General features: G+C 40.3%; 1 protein-coding gene across 1 annotated transcript in view; it reads right to left on the minus strand.

Moving 5' to 3' along the window:
* The window catches only part of kcnh5b (potassium voltage-gated channel, subfamily H (eag-related), member 5b), a 151,146-nt gene that overhangs the window by 53,513 nt on the left and 73,533 nt on the right, over window positions 1–24,100 (minus strand). The window contains exons 9-11 of the mRNA XM_051387668.1: window positions 10,284–10,483; window positions 6,804–6,863; window positions 2,865–3,057 (exon numbers count right to left, since the gene is read on the minus strand). Coding sequence (XP_051243628.1) covers window positions 2,865–3,057; window positions 6,804–6,863; window positions 10,284–10,483 — 453 coding nt within the window. The remainder of the gene's footprint in view (window positions 1–2,864; window positions 3,058–6,803; window positions 6,864–10,283; window positions 10,484–24,100) is intronic.

A 24,100-nucleotide genomic window follows, 5' to 3' on the forward strand; every position in this document is an offset into this window, starting at 1 on the left:
CTCTTCTCTTCCTTCCTTCCCATCTCTCTCCCTCTTTTATGTTTTGTCTGGTACATATCTTCACATCATCTCTTTGCTATTTTTTCCACACTTTATCCTCTTCTTTCTCTCACATAGTGCAAGTTTTTATTTTGCAGCTGCAACAGATTCCCACTATCTGCTGCAGAGGATCTACAGCTCTAACATAATGGATCACTAACTTGCATGCCAGCAACTCAGCAGCACACATCACAATCTCGCTACAGTCTGGGGTTACAGCTGTTTCTGTGGCTATCGTCTATGATAATGTAACACTGATTTATTATAGATTATATGGCCTTATCTGCAAAAATATGTATATATTTGTAATGTCTTCATGGTTTTGTCTTTTTTTTTTACCAATTAAAACTAATATTTCAGTCAACTGCTGTAATAAACAAGGAGAGGAAGAACACGCTGATACAAGCAGGTTTTAAAACCATATATATTTTTAAACTAGAAAACAAAGCCTTAAAAGAATTATCACCAACTCTGAGCCTCTTTTTTGGGTTTACAGTACAGGTACAGCTGTTTTCACCAAACAAGCTCTGATAAACCCACCGCACACTGCCTGCTCAGCACCAACCAGCAGACACAGTTAGAGACTGGCTGGTGAAGAAAGTGGAGCATTTAGGAGCTGAAGAGTGTCGGTGGAGACCAAACCAGAGCTAAAGGAAGGATGAATATCAGACTAACGCCAGCGCAATGGGATGATCATGTCGCTCTGCACTTGCTTGCTTCCATGCTCAGTAGAACATCTTTATAATACAATGATATATCAGGGTGATGTGGATACAGAGAATGTCTTTAAGAGAGAAACATTGAACAGGATACCTCTGCTAGATTCTAGATTCAAGGATTAGAAATTAATACAAAGTAGGATTTAGTTTTTGTAGCTCTGACCATCAGTTAGAGCAGAACTTTGACCTTCTGCATGAAGTGTAGTTGTGCGCTATTAAGATTTATAACTATGGTCCAATTTTGATATTGATTTGGAGACAATGACACAGCTGATAGCTAGCTCGTCTTGTTGTTTAACATACTGTCAATATATTACTGTTTGTCGACTGTATGCAGTTTTATTGACTTTGAATCCTGCTAGCATAGCATTAGCTCTCTGTCTCGTTACATAAGTGGGAGAACCGTCTCCCGTTTTTTTTATATATTATATATATATATATATATATATGTTCCGTCCTATTTACTGGATTAGTGAATGTTTCCATTGCATTAGAACATTATGGGATGGTAATGATTCTTCCAGGTATTAGGAAGGACCTCAGGTGTCACCAGGTGAACAGAGTTATGAAATCTTTAGATTTTGATTGAAAAACGCATGAAAATTTAAAATAATGATCTTGTGTTTTTTTCTTTGGCAAGGGACCGTGGTATAAGCGGGATAATGCCCTTGTCCATAATCGGGAGTTAATGGACTTAGCAGAGTAAATTAATTCCTGATAATGGACACCTTGTCAAGCATTATCCCTTACGTAACCGGTAGAACCAATAAGACAGATATAGACAGAATGCAATTCGTAATTAATGTTTGCTTTTAGACTTCAGTTTTTCAACCAGGATTCATTACTCTAGATGAATGGCTGCTTTAACCAACCAACCCTGAATAATGTTTTTAACACGACTGTCCCGCCATAAGCTAGTAAGCTCCAACAGTCAGTGCTTAAGTTTTAAATCTCAACAGGGACTGTCAGACTGACTCATTTGTTTGTTGGTTAGTAGTTTGTGTGTGTGAGAGTACGAGAGAAACATCTACACACCAAATGAGCGCAGCAAACAATTTGCTGTGCAGCTTTGCATTCATTCTTCTTCCGTTGTAATAGCTCTCCTCCTTGTTATTCGCTGTCAGTAAACACTCATCTGGGGCCAACTGATGGTTATGAGAATGTGCACTACACTGGATGCTGCAGCCATTTTTGCCATCAATGCTATCAGTGCTTGTCTTCCTCCCATCCAACGTCATCTCTGTTAGTGTCTTATTTTTCCTTTCCAGTTCCCTCGTTCTTCTCCTCCTCATGAATATTACAGCACTTGGCTGCAGAGAGCAATATGTACAGCAGCAGTTATGAGGTTTGAAAGCCAGAAACAACGTCAGCTTACTGCTGTCTTTAAATGTAACAATTAAATGACTCAGCTATCAAGTGCGTCCCTTTGCTTTCGGTGTGAGCAGTGTGTGTATTTTACATTGTATAAAAATAACCTAAGTATGTCGCTGTCGTCATTCACATTTCACTTCAGCTGAAGGATTACGTGGTTTTCTGTATGTGTGAAGAGACTGTTCTGATCTGCTGGGAAAGGTCAAAATTGTCTCACCATTGACCAAAAAACCCCCAAAACAAGCCAGGTATTCTTGCCTTCTAAAAATAAAACACATCAGAGTGTCAGCGGGATGATCTTCTCTCCAACAGCTCCAAACCCAAAGGATGTTGTATTTGTTTATTTGTTTCTCTTATTCATTTCATTCATCTAATGTTCTGTCTTCTTTTTGACACCAGCTGCCTGAGACACAAAAGAATCACTGATTCACTGATTATTTGAAATGTACTTCTATTTCTCTTGTCCAGAATGATTCTCCTTCTTTCTTTTGACTTACATGAATTTTCACATGGATGTTTTAATGTTGCATGATTAACAACAGTTAGTATTGAAAAGAGGGTTGATTTCTTCCTCCAAACAGAGTTAAATCCACACTTCGGCTGCAACTAATTGCTTTTGTCAATAAAAATCACAAGTGTGCAGGATTGTTGCAAATGTCCAGAACCCCAAATTTGCAATCACATTTTAGAGATCGGCAACATATACAATGACAACACCTTCTCATGACCACATACCTAAGATGGCGATGACCTCGTCGTCCTGGATGACCTCCAGTGACCCCGACACAACGAAACACAGGGTGTCGACGCTCTCTCCGGCGTGGAAGATCAGGTCTCCGGGGGCGCAGTGAGTGGTCTGAAACTCCACCGCCAGCGAGCGCAGGCAGCCGTCACTGGCTAACCGGAATGCAGGATGTTCGTTGAACACCTGAGTACGAGGGCAGGAAGTTGATGGTTATTATCTGTTGCTACAATAACAGTCCCTAACCCCTAACCCTCACAGTCTAACACCCTAACCCTAGCCCCTAACCCTCACAGTCTAACACCCTAACCCTAGCCCCTAACCCTCACAGTCTAACACCCTAACCCTAACCCCTAACCCTCACAGTCTAACATCCTAACCCTAACCCTCACAGTCTAACACCCTAACCACAGTCTAAGTCTTCCTACACGTGACCACAGTGAGAATTGGTTATTGCTGGTTGGTTTTTCCAGTGGAGAAAGCAATGATTGATCTTTTGCAGCAATTTTACCTTGAAAGTTGTGGATTGTTTGAATCTTAAACCTCAAATTTCAAATTATTTTAACTTTTTATTGACCTACTAATGGTTTTTCATCTTGCTGTGATGAAAGTGTGTAATTTTCAACTTTTAAAATAAAGCTTGCTGAGGTCGCAGTTTGGTTAGTTTTAGGCAACAGAATGGTTAAGTTGAAGAAAGCTGCAAGTTATGCTATTTTAAGTATGTTACATAACTAACAAGTCAACACGGGACTGGAACAGCAGTCTCCTGGCTGAAAATGATGTGTTTGTTTGACCCAAACCCTTCATACTGCACCTTCATACAGGCAAGTGAAAGCGTGACACCATATCCTCTCGTGGATTGGCTGTTGGGTTGCATTATCAACATTTTGTATTATTTCTGTCTTTGGTGGAGATGACTCAGAGGGTTTTTGTAGGCGGGGGTACAGGAATGATATGTTGAGATTTTTGTTGTATTCTGTGCCTCATTTATTTATTTATTTATGCCCCATGTTAAAAAAGGAAAATATAACCTGATAAAAATCTGACTTATTCAGATTACAGCTAACCTACAACTTTAAAACACAGACACCTCTTTACCAGAAATATATTCAGCTCCCCAAAAAGTTAGACTATTAAGTGGTTTTGCATTGGCATGAATTTAACAGCTTTGTCCATCAAATAGAGAGCAAGATATTTCAACAAGTTCGAGGGACATAGTCATGAAAGGAAAGGGAAGGTGAAGCAAGTGAGATGCCACTAAATCCACACTGGACCTTCTATCAGACCTTATCATTATCGGCCCCAAATCCCTCACCAAAACCACAGACAGTTTCCACCTCACCATTGACAGCTCCACCCTGTCTCCATCCCCCCACAGTCGCAACCTCGGAGTCATCTTTGACAATAACCTCTCCTTTGAACATCACATAAACCAAATCACCAGAACTGCCCTTATTTCATCTCAAGAACATTGCCCGTCTTCCCCATCACTCTCCTTCTCTGCTGCTGAAACCCTCATCCACGCCTTCATCACCTCCAGAATCGACTACTGCAACAGCATCCTCTATGGCACACCATCCAAAACTCTAAATAAGCTACAGTACATCCAAAACTCCGCTGCACGTATGCTCACCCACACCCGCACCCGTGATCACATCACTCCCGTCCTCCAGAACCTCCATTGGCTCCCAGTTCCACAGCGCATTCAGTTCAAAATCCTCCTCCTTACACACAAAGCCCTCCATAACCAAGCTCCTTCCTACCTCACTGACCTGCTCCATCGCCACAATCCATCCCGTAGCCTTCGCTCATCTGAAGCAAACCTCCCGACTCCTCCACCCCGGACCAAGCACCGAACCTAGGGCGACAGAGCGTTCTCTGTAGCTGCCCCCTCCCTCTGGAACTCTCTCCCCAAACACATCCGTGACTGTACCGACCTTCCAACATTCAAATCACTGACAAAAACACACCTTTTTAAAATTGCTTTTAATGTTTAGCTTAGTCTGATGTGTTTTTAATGTTTTACTATTTGATGTTGTTTTGCTGCTTTTATGTTTTTATGTAAAGTGTCTTTGAGTATTTATAAAAGCGCTTATAAATAAAATGTATTATTATTATTATTATTATAAATAAAATCCTCAGTATGAAACTGCTTTTTCAACTGTAAATTAAAGTATGTTGTCTTTTCTTCATACAGGTCTTCCTCTAACTTCTCTCACCTCTGCAGAACTAGTCATTTGCTGATATCCATCCAGAAATGAAAAACAGCTTCCACACAGTGAGAGAATCTCTAACAGTCACAGTGAAGCCTTCATTAGGTCTATTCCTTCTTTCAATGAGATGAGTTGAGTGTTTTAATGTCAGTGCTTCTTGTCAATCACCTGAAGCTCTCAGAAATAATGATCAGGAAATAATCCCTCATAACAATGTCGCCAGACTGTCACAACTGTGTCCTTTGAGTTAGGACTTTTGTTTAGTGGGGACAGCAGTTGGCCCTCTGTCAGCAGTCCTAAACTGCAGCACAAAGTGACTGAAGTGTTTGAAGTCTGAGGACTACAAAAGCCCCAAATCCTCTAATGTGACATTGTTAAACTGCACACGCCGTGTTTATGAACATGGCTGGTTTGTGAGGCTTTACATCAAAGGGGGGAAGAAAATGCTAAAGACGGTTTGTGAGGCCAGTTTTCTTTGGATGGAGAGCTTACTTTCACATTCAGTCATTAACTGACACTAGAAGCATATCGGGAGCAAAAGACAAAGCCGGGCATATCTCCAACAGTAGCAGGAGTTTTATTTTTACTGACTTCTACTTTGTAACTTATGAATATGTTGTGTTCATTAATTTGGGGTTTGTATATTTAGGAAATCTGCAAATTTTAACAGTGTTTACTAAACTTGACTAAACTAACTTATTTAGTTTTACCACGTACTGTCTTCTTAATTACTTTCGTTGGACTATGGGGTTTAATGAGCACCACATTTGCATTTTTTGCTACATTTTTCTCTCTCTTTTTATTTCTAATTTTCTGATCAGCTTTATTTGCAAAAGCAACCTCATTTATGTTCGATTGTGAGGAACGGTGTATTCTTGCAAGAGGAAACAATCAAATTGCATGGACATAAATTCAGGTTGAAAATCAGTTCAAGTCCATGCTGCTTAAAAGCACCATCACCTTAACCTAGAACCCTTAAAAGACGTCTAAGTCAGCTTTAAATGCCCTTGTTTAAGTATAATATATTTCCTTTTTGAAAGAGAGAGGCACCGTAAGTGTCCACTCTGAATGACAAGACTAATTTTAGTGACTAGTACTTGTCATTGGAGGTGGTGGTTACACAAGTGAAGGTGTCCTTTGTTCAATGCCAGTTCAGTAATTCGAGTCTGCCAAAGTTCTGGGACCCATATCAGTCGTGTCAAGTGATGCCCAGCAGCTTCTAACTGCGCTTCCAGCTAGCCTGCATTTAGTTATGTAATAAATGCACCCAAGGACTGGCACTCAGTTGTTGTGTGAGGATAGTTTAATATGGGTTTCGTGGCAGATTCAGGTGTTTGGAGAACGTTCTTTCAAACAAGGCCACACACGCAAGTGCTTGTAGTTGCACTTGCATTTTGTATCACATCCTATCAAAGACACAGTTTTATAGTCGCACATTGTTTTTATTTCAACTTTGTTAAAACCCCTCGTGTAGGATTTCAAAGTAATTTATGTCAATTTTTATCTTTATCTCGTGTCTCATTTTTCTATAAAAAACATGAATGTATGCCATCAGGGGAGTCTATAATCACATAAAGGTCTACACATAGTGGCTCTAAAAGTATTTACATACATCAAGCCTTTCAGACAACAAAGAGAACTCACACTATCCATCTTGTTTCAGAGTGAAGCGCTGTGATAAAACTAATGCGTGTCTACTGGAAAACCGTAGATACATACCTTCCTGTTGAGGTGGACACAGATGTCGGCCCGCATGTCCTTGGGACAGATGGATAACACCTGGAAGACAGAGAGACATGGGGGGGTCAAAGCTGCTGTTTAAAGAAATTCCTCCATTTGGCAACTGCTAAAGAAGAGACCATTAATTCATTCTGTTCTTCCTGCCCAGGTTTCCCTTTGAGGCTTCAACCCAGCAAAAAAATATTCACAAACATTATTTGATGGTCTGTTGGCAGCGAGATGAAGGTTTAGAAGGTTTAGGATTGTATTTTATTCATTCAGTTCTCTCTGCAAAGCTGTTTTTTGGCTTTTGGAATCCCACATATCCCCCCAGAAAACATATTAAGTACAGGGAGGTCAGAGTGAGCTGCAGCACAGCCTTGACCCAATATATCTGATAGAAGTTGGACCTTCAAACTTTGTTACTGAAAGAACGTTGAAAATACAAACACAGATGGTAAGCAATCTTTCTGCTGACGTTTTAAAGGTAGAAGAAAAATGCCACTGGGCTGAAGAAGAGTAAGAAGAAACACAATTTACTATGAAAAATGGAGGGTGGCCTGCATTATAATCAATGCAAACAAATCCCTCAGTGCTGCCCCTGGTATCTGGAGATACTGAGACAATTACTGCCTCCGACCACTGAGTTCCTTTGGCTGAGCAGCGCTGCACTCAGTGGGTGGGTAATAAATGCTCACTATCTCTGTTTTACATGTGTTATACTGACTGTAATAGAGCCTAACGTCACCAAACTGAACGCCTTCTCCTCTGCGGGTGTGTGCACTGTTATTGTGAGTGCACTCGAGGTCATTGTTGTAGAAACAAGCAGGAAAAGATGCATTTCATTCTTTTTCTAACTTGTGGCTGAACTATTGTGTGTTGTTTTCTACTTGTTTTCTTCCGAGTCTGCAAAATCCAGCACGACAACCAGGTAGTGGGCCTTAGAAGTCACTTTTCCACCAACAGGGAACCGGCTCAGTTTTGAACAGTTTAGAGCATTTTGACCCCCCCAAAAAAATTGGTTCGGAGCCCAAAAAGTTGGTTACCAGCTGGAACTGAGCTGGTTTTCGTTGGATCCAAAGTAGTTGTGTCTTATCCTACAGGTCGTGTTCAGCAACAGCCTTGATTACAATGGTTCTGTTCAAAACTGGTGGAAACAGGGCTGGATCGCTGGATAGAAACGGTTACAAGAATCCTGAAAAGAACCAGTTGAAGAAACAGAGCTAATTTGGTGGAAAACACTTCCTGTCATGAATTGAATGCTTGAGTCGGTAAAATATCCTTCTTCCGTTCAATAGCAATCCAGCACCACGATATTTAGATGGGTCGCGGTTCAGGAGGTCAGCAGCAGAAAAACCCAGAAAGGCTCAGTTTCAGAGCACTTTAGCTGAGAGAAGTTTCCCAAACTTCCAAAGGAAGAATCGTCTCCCTCCTCATTTAAACCACCCAGTTTAGCTGCAGGTTAGAGTCTGTGTATATTGTAATGGTTTTGTCCAGCTTTCACAAATTCTGAAATCCTGCCTAATTAACTGAAGCGTTTAGGTAAAACAGCGAATACTAAATATTATCTCGTCCTCCATAATCCTACCTTGTTAAATATGAACAAAATCGACCAAGGGGAAGACTGTAAATCATCTAAAAGCCTCAGCAACATTAAAACACAACAGAAAATCATCTTTTGAGGAGATTATATGAAATAATGAATTAACCCCATGACCTCAGCAGTAACACAGAGCCTTTTTTATAGAAGATAAAACTGACTAAAATCATCACAAAGCTCCTTACAGCCATCTAAGCTGATAATAATAAATAACAATTGGCCAGTTCCCAATCCAGTGAAATTGTATTCATAATGTTCCTCCAGAGGTGACAGAGGGAACATAAAAATAAACAGGAATCACAGAATTTAAGGCTGCAGGAACAGCGTTTGGTTTGAGTGCTGTCAGAGAGGGAAATCTGTGTCTGCCAAACTAGAAGAGGTGATTTGTGACAGACTCTTAACTTTACATGGCAGATCAATGTTTGATTACAATAATCAGTGTTTACCACAGTTCTTAAAAATCACGGCATGTCCCTAGGTAATATTAGACCTGTCTGATACACGGAGAGGAAGCTGTTTCTCAAGTGTGTTTGCTTTCATTAGATTCTTATTTCTGTCATCTCAGCCCAGCACTGTCGGCTGCTTGTGCTGCAGGTGATGCATAGCCCCATAAATGGCTTCAGCACTTCACATGTGAGGAGTTTGTGTAGTGCTCGGGTGCAGATGAGAGCTCATTTTGATGTAAGAAGTAGATCCCGAAGAGATAAATCATCTCAGTGCATTAATAAATGCACAGCAAGGGAATCTATACTGTAAATGTGCGTTTTTAATCTTTTATTCCTTCAGTTCTGAGCAATATTTATATTTTGAAAAACGGGCATGCTGGGAAGGCACCGTACAGTTTTATGCTCTTGCATGTTGCATTAAATCAAACCACATGTTTAAATTAGTTGCAGTTTCCCTCTCTTTTTCTTTCTTTTGTTGCCCTGTGAGGTGCACTGTAACACATGGTTCATTAAAGCGTTTCATGGAAGTAATTATTTTGACTGGAGTAGAATATCCACTGACAATTCTAGATGATGGTTATGGCCTCAAACATGTTGACAAAAAAAATGTGCAGTGTTACTTTGTGAAATTCTACTTGAAAGTCCAGAGTCGAGACTGTAGCAGTTACAACAAAAAGTAATACTTCAGGAGCATTAATACGAGCTCACTACACTTTACAATACAATGGATTTCATTGAAAAGCTGACCATTATTTCTGACCTGCCAGAATTACAACCGAGGTTGTTTTTACGAGGGCATAAAGGGAACTTAACTTACTCTTGTGACACTACCCTGTTGTAAAATTATAAATTAATCTACCTTGTACCTTGAAAATTGCAGCAGCTGGATGCCCCCTACAAGAACTCAAATTTTACTAATGTTGACAGAATTATTAAGAGAATTGTAATTAATTACATTAAAGTTATATGTAAGCTCTCAAGTGATACGGCAGCAGTATTCGAGCTTAGCTTTCGAAACGTAACCATCAGCACAAGAATCTAAACTGTGTTCACATAACTGCAGTCTATGTTTGATGTCTGTGGGTGGAGAGGGTCAGAAGTCCACCACTCAGCGTGAGTTTGGGTAAACGAGGTCAGAACAGTATGTGACTGGCTGTCGGGCATTTTGTTAGTTTAGTTTTGTAATTATTTCCTCCTTTATTCTTGTCACAGTGTTTCTTCTCACTGGTGTTGTTCTTGGCTTCTTTTCGACACAGCTGTATTGTTTTGTGAGATTATATTTTCGTACGGTGGTATGCACGTCTATTGCATCCAACACTGTCTCCGTCTAGATCTTGCTTCCACACATGGGACTTTTTGTAATCAGTGTTGACGAAGCAGTTGACAATGACATCTCGCACCGGCTCAACCTGACCTTTAACCTCTCAGTCTCACCTTCTCTGTGTCGATGCCTTTGGACATGGACCAGGTGGAGACGATGTAGTCCATCACCCGCTCGCTCAGACCCTTGGGAACCTGGTAGAGCTTCAGGAAGTCCCTGACGTTGTTGAGCATCTCGTGGTAGCGGTTGGTGTTGGCGTACATCTGCTGGAAGATGGTGGTCACGTTTCCAAAGATGGTGGCATAAAGCAGAGCTAGAGAGGAAGACAGAGGAGAGGGATGTTGTTGCACCTCATTTGTTGGTTTAAATCTTTCTCTTATTTCTTTCTTTTTGTTGCCCTGTGAGGTGCACTGTAACACATGGTTCATTAAAGCGTTTCATGAGAGTAATTATTTTGACTGGAGTAGAATATCCACTGACACTCTGCAACACTCTCTCTCTCTCTCTCTCTCTCTCTCTCTCTCTCTCTCTCTCTCTCTCTCACACACACACACACATACACACACACAATCCCAAAGTTCCCATAACCTAAAATTGGCAGTCTGCTTTGTTTTAATTTTTCCTCAGTAAATTCTTCTTTGTGAAATATTTGTGAAAGCACTTAATAAATTCAAATCTGTCTCATGTGATCTGTGGTGCAGTTAGATAAGCCAGCTCCTGGAGGTTTTTAATGTTGATGTAAGTGAGAAAGCAATCACCAAGCTGGAGAAACCTTGTGGGCAGCAAATAATACAAGTGAATAGATCCTACATTTACACTGTAAAATGCAGTTTGCTTAAAGTTGAATGTCTGTAGAAGGCAAACCACGGGTTCCATGTGGGAAATAAACATGGTAGAGTTAGTAATCAGAGTATTGATATGATGATGCCTGTGTGATTTTTGTGTTCACTCTGAAAGTCTGGCAGAGAACAACCACGCTGAGATCTTCTCTCCATGCAGCATGAAGTAAAGAGATTTGATTCATCACACCGGGTCTGTAATTCTTCAGAGAACTAGGAAGTCTCAATATTTTAGAGGAATTTCCCCTATATTTAGCAAAGACATGAGTTTCCAGTGTGAATTTAACCACTGAACAGAATATATTTTCCACCAAGGAGGTTATGTTTTTTCTGCTGTTTGTTTGTCTGTCAGCAGGATTACAAAAAATACTCAGTAGTATGGGCAAAGGAAAAACCCATTAAATATTGGATAAAATCCAAATCACAGGGTGCATATACAAATTACTTTTCACTTTCGTTAACCCTGCCAGGTAGGGCGAGGCTGTAGCACATATATAATGATTGAGCTTTCAGATTTGCATATCATAAACTGACTTAAACTGTTTCATTAGGAAATTAATTGTGCTAAACATAGAGAATCCAAACATCCTGGCAACCACCGTGGTTATTCCGATGAGTGTTGAAGATGGTTGGTATGTTGATTCAGACACGAAGCAACCACCTACAACCATTCTCATAGAAAACACCCAGAAGTCCCCAGCAACTGCCTGGAAAACATCCAGTAATGCTCTAACAATCATCCAGGACACCTCTGAAACAATTTCTGTCTTAGAAATGGTTGCCAAGGTTTAGCCATCCCCAAAATATCCAAACAATTTGAGTTTGAATGTTCATTACGGACCTTGGAAAAAACACTTTGGTGAAAAACGATATAAAAACCTCAGCACGAGTCACATTTTTGAAGGAAAACTATTGCCTAAAAATACCCTTCTAACTATCCCAAACACCATTACAATCAACTGGAAAACCCTAGTAATCATTCAGTCAAGTCACCAAGAATACCACTACATAGAAAAATCTACATAGTGGCAACTTAACCTACCCGAAAATAATAAGGCATCTTGCACCATAGAACCATCATTACAGTATATTAGCAACCACCTAGCAATGCCTAAATAACTCTTCAGCAACACTCCTAGTCCAAACCTCTGTTCATGCATCAAACTTTACTTTTTGTAGTCTATATTTACCGTAGCAATCACCCAGCAGAACATGCTTTCTATTCTTGACACACATTAGTTCTTTTGCTAAAGATCTAAGATTTGAAAATGAGTTTGAGGAGGGAGACTGTTAAAGTGGCAGTTGTGATTTAATTACCGTCTGCTATGCACAGGTAAAGTGAGAAAAAGTAAGAAAAAGATGATTAATATAAAACAAACATGCATGACATCCCCTGCTAGATGACAAGCTGCCTTAATGGTGGCTTTTATTGCCGAGGAGGTGATCAAGAGGAGAAGCAGGAGCTTTACCCCTTTCGAACTTAAAGCCATTATGCGTTGTTGCCATCGAGCCGAGCCGTCAGCCTCAGTACCCTGCTGCTGCTACTCTGTTTCCATAGAGACCTCACTCAAAATAGTTCTCCCTCTTTTTCCCCCTCCGCCTCCTCCTCCCGGCCAATAAAAAGGACGAAAGAAAGAAGAGAAGAAATGGCAAATTTAAAGACTTTTGGGTTGAAAAATTAGGATTAGTAGGAGGTTAAGGGATCTGATGATGACACATGAGCCACAAAAGAGGGATGGGGAAGAGCACAAGTGAGTTTTGTGTGAGAGGAAAAGCAGCTATGTGAAAAAACTGACAGACAACTTTTGAAAGTGACTGTGTGTTTGAGTGTATATATATATATATATGAGAACAAGTGAAAAAGAAATGTATGGAAAAGAAAGACAACCCAGGAAAGAGAAGCATGAAGACACTGAAAGAAAAGAAGTGTGTGTCTGCTTTTATGCTCAGAGTGTGTGTTTCTCCTAGAAGCAACAATAGTCAGAAATAAAGAAAAGAAGGATACGGAGACACAAAGAGAAAGAGTTTGGATGAGAGACAAAAACAGAAAAAGGCAGAGAGACATCCACAGACAGAAAGGTGTGCGTGTCAGCAGGGAGATAAACACCGTTCCAGATTAGTTCTCTCAAAGTCGGCAGCTTTCCAGGACCCTCCAGGACCTTTCCAAGACCCTGTCAGCTGGTAAAGACGGACTCTAACAACATTACCAAGCTGGAACTGAAAGCTCAGAGACACAAATCTCACCTCCACCGAACACAAGACTCCTAATTGGGCGGCTTGGTGGCTCAGCGGTTGGCCAATGTCACCTCAGTACAAAGAACGGCCGAGGTTTAACCCCGCCTGGAAGATTCTCTGTTGAGCCGAAAGGACCTCTCAATGTTCGCCAGGTTTTGAAGTGGTTAATTCAAAGTCTTTGGCAAATCATCCTTGAGTTCGGTTCATTTATACCTTGGGGGGGTTGTTTGGTGGTAAAAACCACACAAAAGACACCTGGAAATGCAAGTTACACTCCTCTGACAAGAAGAGTGTGGAGACATTTCAAAACAAAAGGTTTTCTCACCAATCACAGTGTGATGGGCGCAAAGAGAAGCTGTAGAAAAGGATTGTGAGAAACTACAAACTCAGCTGTACAGAGGTTAGCCATATAAGGCAGAAAGCTAATCAGGAGACTTTGCGAGTCGTAAACAGTGTCTGGCTATCAGCACTTTGACATAAGAGTTGTAAAAGCACTAAGATCTTCAAAGCTCCAGAGAAAACAGAGCTCCAAAAATGTACCCACTGTTACAGAAGCAGAAGGTGTCTTTAAAGGTAAGTGCTTCCTCTTGCCTAAAGTTAATGAGTTACACTTACAGAGTTCACCAATTTGTGTAAACCTCCTCTTTTGCATTTATAACACAGAACGACAGCTAACTAAGTCTTTTACTAATTTAAGTCCCTTATCTTGCTTGCCTGAGCTGGTTTGGCTTTTGTAAGCCTGAAAAGTTCAACAGGTAAATGTTGACTGAATGTTGATCCAGATTGATCATGCTCCTAATTGTCCAAGAAAGTCTGTCTCAACATAGTCTTTGGTCTTCTTCCGGAAAAAGCTAATACAGCACGTGGACCATAAGCTGGGTTTGTTTATTCCAAATTTTTTCTGAAAGTCAAGAATGAACTTTGACGCTAAGATGAGAAGTCCTAAAAGTGGAACAGCTACTGAGCTCGCATTGTCAGCAATTCCCTCTCCATGACTACTTAGCAAAAGTCAAAAGCTAGTAACGGGCAAGACTGGCATGATAGATTTGTTTGATTCATCTTCTGACAACTTTATTCTGCATCAGTCTATAAAAGAACACGTTTCTGGTCCCATAGGGAACCCTATGAGTTTAGACGGTTCAATCAAAGTACTCAGCCTACAGTTTATAGCTGTCATTTTAATAGTATATTTGAAATATGATAGGCTATGTCCCCCATGGCTGCATTTATTTAAATCTGTCTCTGTTTACCCCCTATGGTGGCCAGAGAGAGATGGGCTGTTGGGAGGTTTTTGGGGGGTTGATGGTCAGGATGGGGAGCAGATGATATTTATTAGCTGATGGAGCAGCCTGGGGGGGAGAAGACCAGACGCTGTCAAAGGGAGGCTCTGATCGACTGACGAGAATCTTTGCAGGAAGTTTTTCTCTAAAGTGACTGAAAAGGAAAAGATATAAAATCAATCATTTGGTTGCGTTCGGTTGGTCTATTTTGGCTTCATGATGCTGCAACTGATCTCATCTTATAGTGACAACAGCAGCCCCCCCCTTGTTGCTAAGCACTCATTAGCGCAGTGTTTCTCTACATCCCAGAGACCACCTGTAAGTCAAACAGTGTGAGCTGGCCTGTGACGTCTTTCTATCTGAATCACGTGTTTGGGTTCAACCACATTCCTGCTAACTACGCTATCTAAATTAAACTGCTGTTGCTATCAGTGAAAGCAGGCGTGCGTCAAACACACCTTGTTTATAGAGGTTAATAAGATCTGCATCAATCTGTGACAGAACATTTAATGGTAATGCTTTATCTGGATAGTCTGCCTGCAGATAGTTGTTAGTAACATTTCAGTAGCTTGTTAGTTCAGAGTCAACTGCTTGGCTTTGTGTGAAGATGTTCAAAAAGAGAAATGTGTAAGAATTACACTTTATAAATGTTAAAAATATCATCATGTTATTGTCAGAACGTGAAGAAGTAACAGCTATGGCATTAAGTCAAAGAAATTTGCATGCTAAGAACCAAAGGAATAAACACCCAGAGTGACAAATGAATCTTTTCATTCATCAAATATTTAAAACATTGTAACAGCTGTAACAGCACTTTTATCTTAATATCACTTACTTACTAAACAAACCACGAGTGGACTCTTGCCTTGTCAATGTAGTGCATTCATTCAGCTTTAAGCCATTAATTTCAACCACATATAAACATAAAGTTGCATAACCAGCAAACATGATTAATTCATGATATGTTAACATCACAAATTTGATGGTATGTTTCTCTATATTTATGTAAATGGATCATAAACATCAAAATAATAAAAATAAAAATTCTCAACTACTATAAAATAAATATTGCATGTCTTTAACTCTTCTACAGCTCTTATTCCTAATGGCATTTCATTGTTGTTTCTCACCTTATTTGGCATTTACATTATTTTAATTATTAATTTGTGTGACTGTAGTTCTTCACTTTTATTCTTTGTTTGATCTCTGGGACTATAACTGTTGGTAGCACAAATATGTCACTACGGCATCTGCACTAACAACAATAGGAAATAACAAATGGAAGAAGAAGCAGAAACATATTTGTTCTGTCAAATTCGTTTTTTTTTCTATTTTATCGGTCTTCTCTTTATCGATATGCAATATGAATTCTTTCAGAAAAATTCTGGCACATGTAAATTCACAACGAGCATAAATATAGCTGAAAACCAATCTTTAAAGTCTCTTTGATGGTGTGATGACAATGCTGACGTCACCAGATGAAGAAACTGAAACAGAAAGACAAAAATAATCTGACATCCGTCTCAAAAACCTCTGTCTTTGATCCCTTTGAGCTCCTCATTCAGATGATGTAAAATATGCCAATAGGCGATGATTCACCTCGGTTCACCTTACTATTCTCTTGTCATTACTTTCTCCTAAAGGCGAATTGTCAAAATGAGACGCTGCCAGATGACGAAATATTTCCTTATTAGGATAAAAACTCCACATTTACAAAGCGATGTCAGAATCTGGAGATGGGTCAAACAAAAGCACAAGCAGTTTATTTCTAGACTGATTACCAGCGCCGATAATGAGACGCTGTTGAAAGGAATCAGAAGAGATCCGACGCCGCCTTCCTACGTGTCATGTGTGTTTTCCTTTTCCAGGTTTCGGACAATCTGCCAGGGGAGTTTAGGATGATTTGTCAGAGTGAATGAGTGTGAGGGACAGAAATCTGTCCGTCCAGGAGGGGAACTGGAGACACAGTGTCACCGCCCGAAGCCAATGAAAAAAATCCATCACAACACTCCTACATGAGGAGACAGCACACACACAAACACTCACAAACAGCACGGTAGCACTCACACACACACTCAGATGTAAAGATACAGAAGCACAGACGACCCTCCGGAGAGATAAATTAACAATTACCTTGTCTGCTGTCTTATCAGACATACAGAAATCTTAATTACATAACTGTGTGTTCGGCCGAAGGGCAGAATGAACGCAGATAGCTAAAAAAGTACAAAAAAACACCTTCCAGGAATTCCAAAAGGGTTTAGTTTATAAGTTGTATCTACTGAGCCTGTAAAATCATCATCATCAACGCAGGAATCCGTTGGGATTTGTGGCTTTTGTTCAGACTCTGTCTCAGTCTGTGTGCAGTCACTGCTCCCAGCTGGTTCTGGGTCAATAAATAGCTCAACTGCAGGCGCAAACTTAAACCACAATGTCTCATTTTACGTTTCTGTAACATCCAGTCGATTCAATATTGTTCAGCATTTATCAAGTAAAAACTGTGGCTTTAATTGTACACTGAACAACTTCCTGAGTGTTTTAAAAACTAATCTTTGAATTAGAGTTTAGTTTAGTTTAGTTTAGAGGGCTGTAATGAAACCTATAATGAAACCACTCCACCCTGCTAAACCTTTGTTAAAGTGCTGGAAGCCTCAATGTGTCCAAATTAATAGTTAGATTTCTGCACACTTAGATCCATCAAATATATTACTTCATTATTATCTAGTATTAGTGTTTAATTGTTTTCTTATATTTTTATTAGTTATTATTTTAGTCATTTTAAAAATGTTACTCGACATCATTGTAAATACACATTTTGATAATAAAATAATCAGTAGTTCATGCCCTGAAGGTTTAAATACACACATACATGCACTGTGTGTGCTCCTATACTTTCCCCTTACTGTATCTTACAGAGATCATCTAGGAGATCACTTCCTGGACCGTTCCTAAACAGCAGATATAAATATTACAGTAGTTTATCTTTTGAATTCATGCTAAAAATCCCATATTTACAGTCACACAGCCTTGTGTTGCTCTGATTTGTGGTGGCACCACAAACCAACCGCACCAGGGTGGAAGCGAACTGAGACACCCTTTCAGGAGGTCTCCTAGTCGTTTGGTCTGCACCAGAGTTTGAGAGCTTTCACAGCAGCCTAAACAAACAGGGAAACACACCTGGAAACACAGAAACAGGCTAGGAGTGAAAGCAGGCTAGTCCTCTGTGTACTGTACACTTCACTGTCAATCTGATGGAACAGGTAGGTTTCAGTGTCAGTATCTGTTTGTTTCGTACTCACACTGATTTTATACCAACAAACCGAAGAGGAGTAAACGTGGACTGATGGGTCACTCATTCATTGGCCAGTCGTGGTAATGTCATTCTTCGTCATCAGCACTACATAGGAATCAGATTCTGGTGCCTGTCTGCAGGCCAAGCTGCACTTAACTGAACCTTATGTGTTAACTGATCTTCTCTGGTGTCACAAAGCGTCTTGTACTATAATATTATAGAGTGGGTTGTTACCAGGGCTTAAAGCAAGGAAATTATCTGTGCCTTAAATGTGTTTGGGGTCTTAGTTCCTCTACTAATATGGAACAATCCCATATATAATCCCATCTGATATACATGACAATATATGAAATCTGCTAGTGTGTATGTCCATGTATGTCTCACACACATATGCTTACAGATGTGTACATACAGTATAAGTAATATACTCATATACCTCATCAGATGTTAACACTGATTTTAAGAAGTCTTAATAACCAAAAATATCTGAATAATTCAAACTGAAACTGAGCATTACCGTCTTCATGAAGGAGGATTTATTTTAGGACTGTTGTATTATACTGCATTAGTTGTAGCGAGGGGTACTTAATAAACTGACAGCTGAGTGTATTTCTGCTCGTAACAAGCACTGTAGATTTTGTTCCCCCATCACTGGAAGCAGAGAGGAATCTTTTAATGGCCAGCCTGAACGGGAGGAGTAATGGCGAGCACTAAAGCAGCCACTCAGAGGGGCCGAAGCACGGGCACAACACCTCGCTGTTTCAGTCCCTCATGTCTGTAATAAAAGTGCACAGTGGCCATGTTGCACTCAAGCTTTAACGAAGAACCGCTTCTATCATCACAGTTTTAATTTGTTGGGGTCTGTACCAATCAAACATGTTTTCTTAAAATCTATAGAAGACGTTTTGTAAGCCTCTTCAGAACTACAGTGCTTCATTATATAAAAATAATAAACATCTTCTACCACGGCCATATTGGATTTTCAATGATTTTTAAATTAATTGTGAAGCTCAACTTTCATTTCAAATTATACAGGCAAACGCACCCTGGGGCAGATCTAGAGGGGCGGCATCAGGTGTCAGCTGCCTTAAAAATGCCTCTGGCCACCCCAGAAACAAGCTGTTTCTCGACCACCAAAAACCCCCAAAACAAAAAACGGGTCAGTTTCAGTTTTTTGTTCCCCTATTTATAAATGGTAGTTGATTGGTTTTGTTTTCTCATTTCAAAGTAAAAATCTGTTGGCCGTGAAGTGCACTGACCCAGCTGCCTTTAGATATTTCTATTCAATGCTTTACTAATGTGATGTAATGTTAAATATCTTCATTTGGCGACTTTTTCAAGCAAATATTCATATGATTGTTTGCAGATATTTCTGCCACCAAGTCTCCATGCCACCCTCTGGACACCCCATGGATATTTCTCCTGAAAGCACCACAGTTGATTTTGTCGATGTGAGCATCCTGTCGGATTTGGTTTTTGCTCCCTTTCAGAAGATGGAGCTGGCAATGTAAAAGCTTTTTTTGCCAGCCTCAGTAGGTAAAAACCTGAACACACCTCTGTGATGCAAACAAACCCCAAAAATAGCAGCACAAGCTGAAAACAAAGCAGCCGGGGCCTTGAGAGTAGCCACCTCCATCACGAGCCATTGAGCCCGGTCCATTTGCTGCTCAGTGAGCCAAGGCAGCGTCCAGGCTGCATCACAACACATTACACACTGACAGGACACTGCCCTCCGCCAGCCAAACACCGAGAGAGCCAGTCAGCCGCATCACAGTCCAAAGCCCTGAAAAAAAAGCTACTGTATAAATCTATTTTGACAAGCAGTAATTGTGCATCAAGCGCTCTCTGGGTGAGTAAAACATTCTGGCTGATTGTCTCCAAATAAATATTGACTGAAAAATCTGCAGAGGCATTCCGGTGTTAGTCACAGCCCTGCCCAACCTCAAGCCACAACAAGCATTTCTGTAATTGTGACTCTCGCTCAGTAAATAAGCTGCTTTTATCGCCGTTTTCTCCAACACCGCATTGTTTACTTCTCATTAGGTCAACTTAATAGGCTACTCATTGCCGTGCAAAAATGATAATGGGTTTTAGAGTGAGTGGGTGGTGGGGGGGGTCGATGTGTGATGAATGTCAGTGTCCACAACACTGGTAAGTGATATTACACTCCAGACATTAGGGAGGTTTAAGAGAAATATTCTGCAGTAGAATCCTTGTTGTGCTTCTCAACAGTGGAGGAGAAACCAGAATTTACCGCCCTGATGGCTGTATGCCTCTGCCAACCAGTCAGTGAGATGGAAAGATGCAAGCCCGTACGTTGATCCAGTCAGCGAATCCTGGAGTTGGCCAATTCATTCTTAAAAATCTATTTTGAGGTCATGATCTTTGAGTCAAAAGTGCGGCCAATGCAGTGTCCGACCAACTGTGAAATGTGGTCACAATCTCCCCCTCTGCTCCGGAGTTATGGTGTTAAATATTGGCCAATAGTGGTGTCTTTCCAGGACATTATGATTTGAGCTTTTGGGTAAAAAAACATTTCATCACTTCATCGTTGCATCCCATTAAACATCTTAATTAGCGCATAAATTCTTGAGAGAATGTTTGCCGTGGTCATTTTGAGGTCACACTGAGATTATACTGTATCAGTTCCTCAGTTATGGCCAATAACGGGTTTTGTGACGTCACAGCGACTTGACCTTTGACCATCAAAATCTAATCAGATCGTCCAAATGGACATTTGTGCCAAATCTGAAGAAATTCCCTCAAGGTATTCCTGATTTATCGAGTTCACAAGGATGGGACGGATGAGCATGGAGTCAGCAAAACTCAAAGCCTTGACTTTAACGTTAGCTTAGCTTAGCATACAGACTGTACCGGTCTCTGTGTCTCCGTCCAAGGGAAGGAAGAAACACCAACCGGCAATCTAAAACTCTGTTTCTTTAATCTGTACAAAAACCAAAGTGTTAAAGTCACACTGCAGGGTTACTGGGGATCATGTGCCTTCGTCTTGGCGGGAAGCAATGACTTCCTGGAGTGCTGTCACCACTGTAAGGTTACCAGGAAATAACTGGAGACTCTGCTCTTTGTTTTAAGCTAAGCTTAAGGGCTGAAGCTTCATATTAACTGCAGAGACACAAGAAGAAGGAGGATGCAGACACCAGGTGATATACAGCTGTTGTTTCAGTCACTATATTTCAGTATTAGGAACTATTTCACTGTGAAACAGCTCATTTAAAACATTGTTCACATGTAACCGAAACTGTTATTTGACTTTAAATCAGCAAATCCCTGTTTACGCAGTAAGAAAGAATAAGAGAGAGATAAATTAAGAAAAGAAGGAAAACACAGAAGAAAGAAAGGAAATAAAAGCTTGTAATAATGTAAACATTTACTATACGAGTAAGTACATCTGTCACGTACGTGTTGTGAAGGTAAAACAATATAATTTGGAGTTTCCAGAAGCTGAAACAGTCTCACACTGCGAGAGTTAGCGTGAACAGACATTGGTGACTTACTGAACACCTGCTGAAGACGAACACTCAGAGCTCAGAGATGAATCGCCACCCTCAGTTTTTTAATCGCACTCATAAATCTTGATTAGAATAATAAGTTGAGGACATAGCAGGATGACTTCACTGAACGGCAGCACAGTGTTCATTATGTATACACATATCAAACTGTATATTCACCATCAGGGAAAGTCTCCCTGCAGATTCTCTTGAATGTTTGTTTACTAGTAAACATAGAAGATTTTGATCCCACAAGCATCATGACAGCAGGCTGTTTTTATTATTAAATTATTTAAAAAAAATGTTTTTATTACCACAGTGACGCTAGGAAATTATTCTTATTATGTATTGCAGTTACCATGGGAACCAGACCAATCTGCCGAGCTCATCGTGTTTCATTTGATCTGGCTTTTTTTTTTAACCCTTTCATTCAAACTTTATTCTACCCGTTCCTGATCCGGTCGGGCCAATCACAGCTGTTTATTTAAAAAACAAACTTTGTTTGTCAGTGTTATTCATGTTATTGTCATCCTTTTTGTAAAAGTCAATAAAAACATGTCTAAAATATGGGGTGGGTTTTATATGATGACTGACAGAGGAGCGTCTCCGGTCCAGATTGGTATTCAGGTCCAGTCTTCAGGTCCATCCGGGGCAACAAGCAGGCTCACGAAACTCAGATCAAACTGTCGAACCAGGCAGCGCTGATCAAATATGAATCCAGACTTACTGCGTTGTAAATGGCATCAAATGTTTTCAGAAACACGTTTGTGTACTGTTCAGCTATAATTTGAGAAAGTCTGTGGCCAGACCACGTCACCAAATAGCTGCTCTGATTGGTTGCAGGTCTCTCCAATTGGAACCAGAGGTATATTGGCCAGCGCTTGTCAAACAGGGTTCCCACTCTAAGAAATCGTTGACCAGGATATTTTCCAGGAATTTTTCTTGACAATTGAGGAACTTTACTGTTTAAGTAACGCACTGTTCTCACCATAGCCGATTTTTGCGCTTTCTGAATTGACAACAGCTTTCGTCTAACTGTAACATTAATTAAGCTACAGCACATGATAAAATGCAATTAAAATGCTCCAGGACAACATCTACTGTTTCCAGGATATTTGGTCATTTTTATCCATTCCCAGGTGTTTCCATTACTGGAAAACGAGTCCCTAATTTCCAGGTTTTCCCAGATGTGTGGGAACCTTGTTGGAAACTGAACTGAGAGGTTCCAGACTCAATATTTATTCTTGAATGATCTAATAGTCTAACTGAACTCCACTCATCTAAATTTGGGAGCATTTTGTAGAAGATCTGCAAATCAAATATTCTAGTTGTAAGCTTCAAGCTCCTGATTTATTTATTTTTTTATAGTTTGTCCTGAAAGCGGCTGCAAGTGTCCCTAAATACTTTTTAGTAGAGCACAAAAGGTAACTTTTGTCCTGAGGTTGTAAAGCATAATGTCACTAAAGGCTTTTCTCCTTGCACTTCTTTGTCTGGTAACTGGTAGGAAACAGAGCATAATATAAAGTAACATTTATAACACATCCATAAGGACTTAAATTGGTCAGGTGCTGGATACAGAAATCAATGCCATGACAAATAAGACACATATCTGAACACAGGAATAAAAGCTCCCATGTGACATCCACCAATCTTGTGCTCCTCGGGCAATTTGTTCGGTCAAACTGTCGTCAATAAAGCCAGTTCCTCCGGGGAGCTTTTATTCCAGTCAGCAGATAAATGTCCACTTTTTACCGAGCTGAAACTCATCTTAGAGACAAAGAAATAAGAATAAAATGGAAACTGATTTAAATTTTTGTGGCATTTTTCCAGGATTTTGTGATCTGCTTTTGAATGACAGTAAAAGGCTTTTCTGGAGGTATGAATACAAACTGACTGCTGCAGCTCTGCACAGACAAACTAATGAGAGGGAGAGGGGGACAACGTGTAATCCCTCTGAATAAGGACATATCCTAAATACAAACAATAAGAACCAATGAATTCCTGTCTTGTTTTCGCTGCTTGTGCACGAGTGCTTTTCATTTGAGGTCAAGAAGACGGACTTTTGCGGCTTCACAAATGGGACCGAATTAAAACGATACAAATTACCTGAGCGGAGGTTTCACTGCTGAAGGTAACAAGGCCATCAGGGGCCGAGCGGGGCTCCCTGTGGACCGGGGGCCGGTCCCCAGCAGGACTAATGAAGTCATGGAGGACCACTCATATTGAACCATGAGTGCCTGGTAAACAGTGGATGCTTTTTATGAGGAGGGACAAGTGAGGCAGAGCTGGGGACAGCTTAACTCGGAGCTGACTGTGCTCACCGCTGTACTGGTGTTGACTGTGGAATACCAGTCAATATGTGGGGAAAGCGATGTTCGATGTTGTCATATGGCAGCGGAAGCTGGGTCGGAAGGTTGTGATCAGATATGGACAACTGAAACGAGGAGCGTGGGTTAGCAGGCAGACAGGGTTTAAAGGGTCAGTTAACCCAATCATTAAAAAAAATATATATATATATATATATATATATATATATATATATATTTGTTTTATATTTTACATAGCCCTGTAGTTTGTTTGGGTTTCATTAGCCAAGGTTTTGATTATAAGATTGAGGATGTGTTCAGTGTTCCCACTATAGAGATGTCTGTGCCCTCATACTACTATAACCACAGTAACTAGATACATAACTAGAAAATGTACTCAGACATCCACCAAGGAGGCATTTCACTGAGTGACTGTTCAAATCTGTAATTGCAGAAACATAATTACAGA

Source organism: Dicentrarchus labrax, unplaced genomic scaffold (genome assembly GCF_905237075.1).
Source record: "Dicentrarchus labrax unplaced genomic scaffold, dlabrax2021, whole genome shotgun sequence".
In the NCBI taxonomy this organism is placed as follows: domain Eukaryota; kingdom Metazoa; phylum Chordata; class Actinopteri; family Moronidae; genus Dicentrarchus; species Dicentrarchus labrax.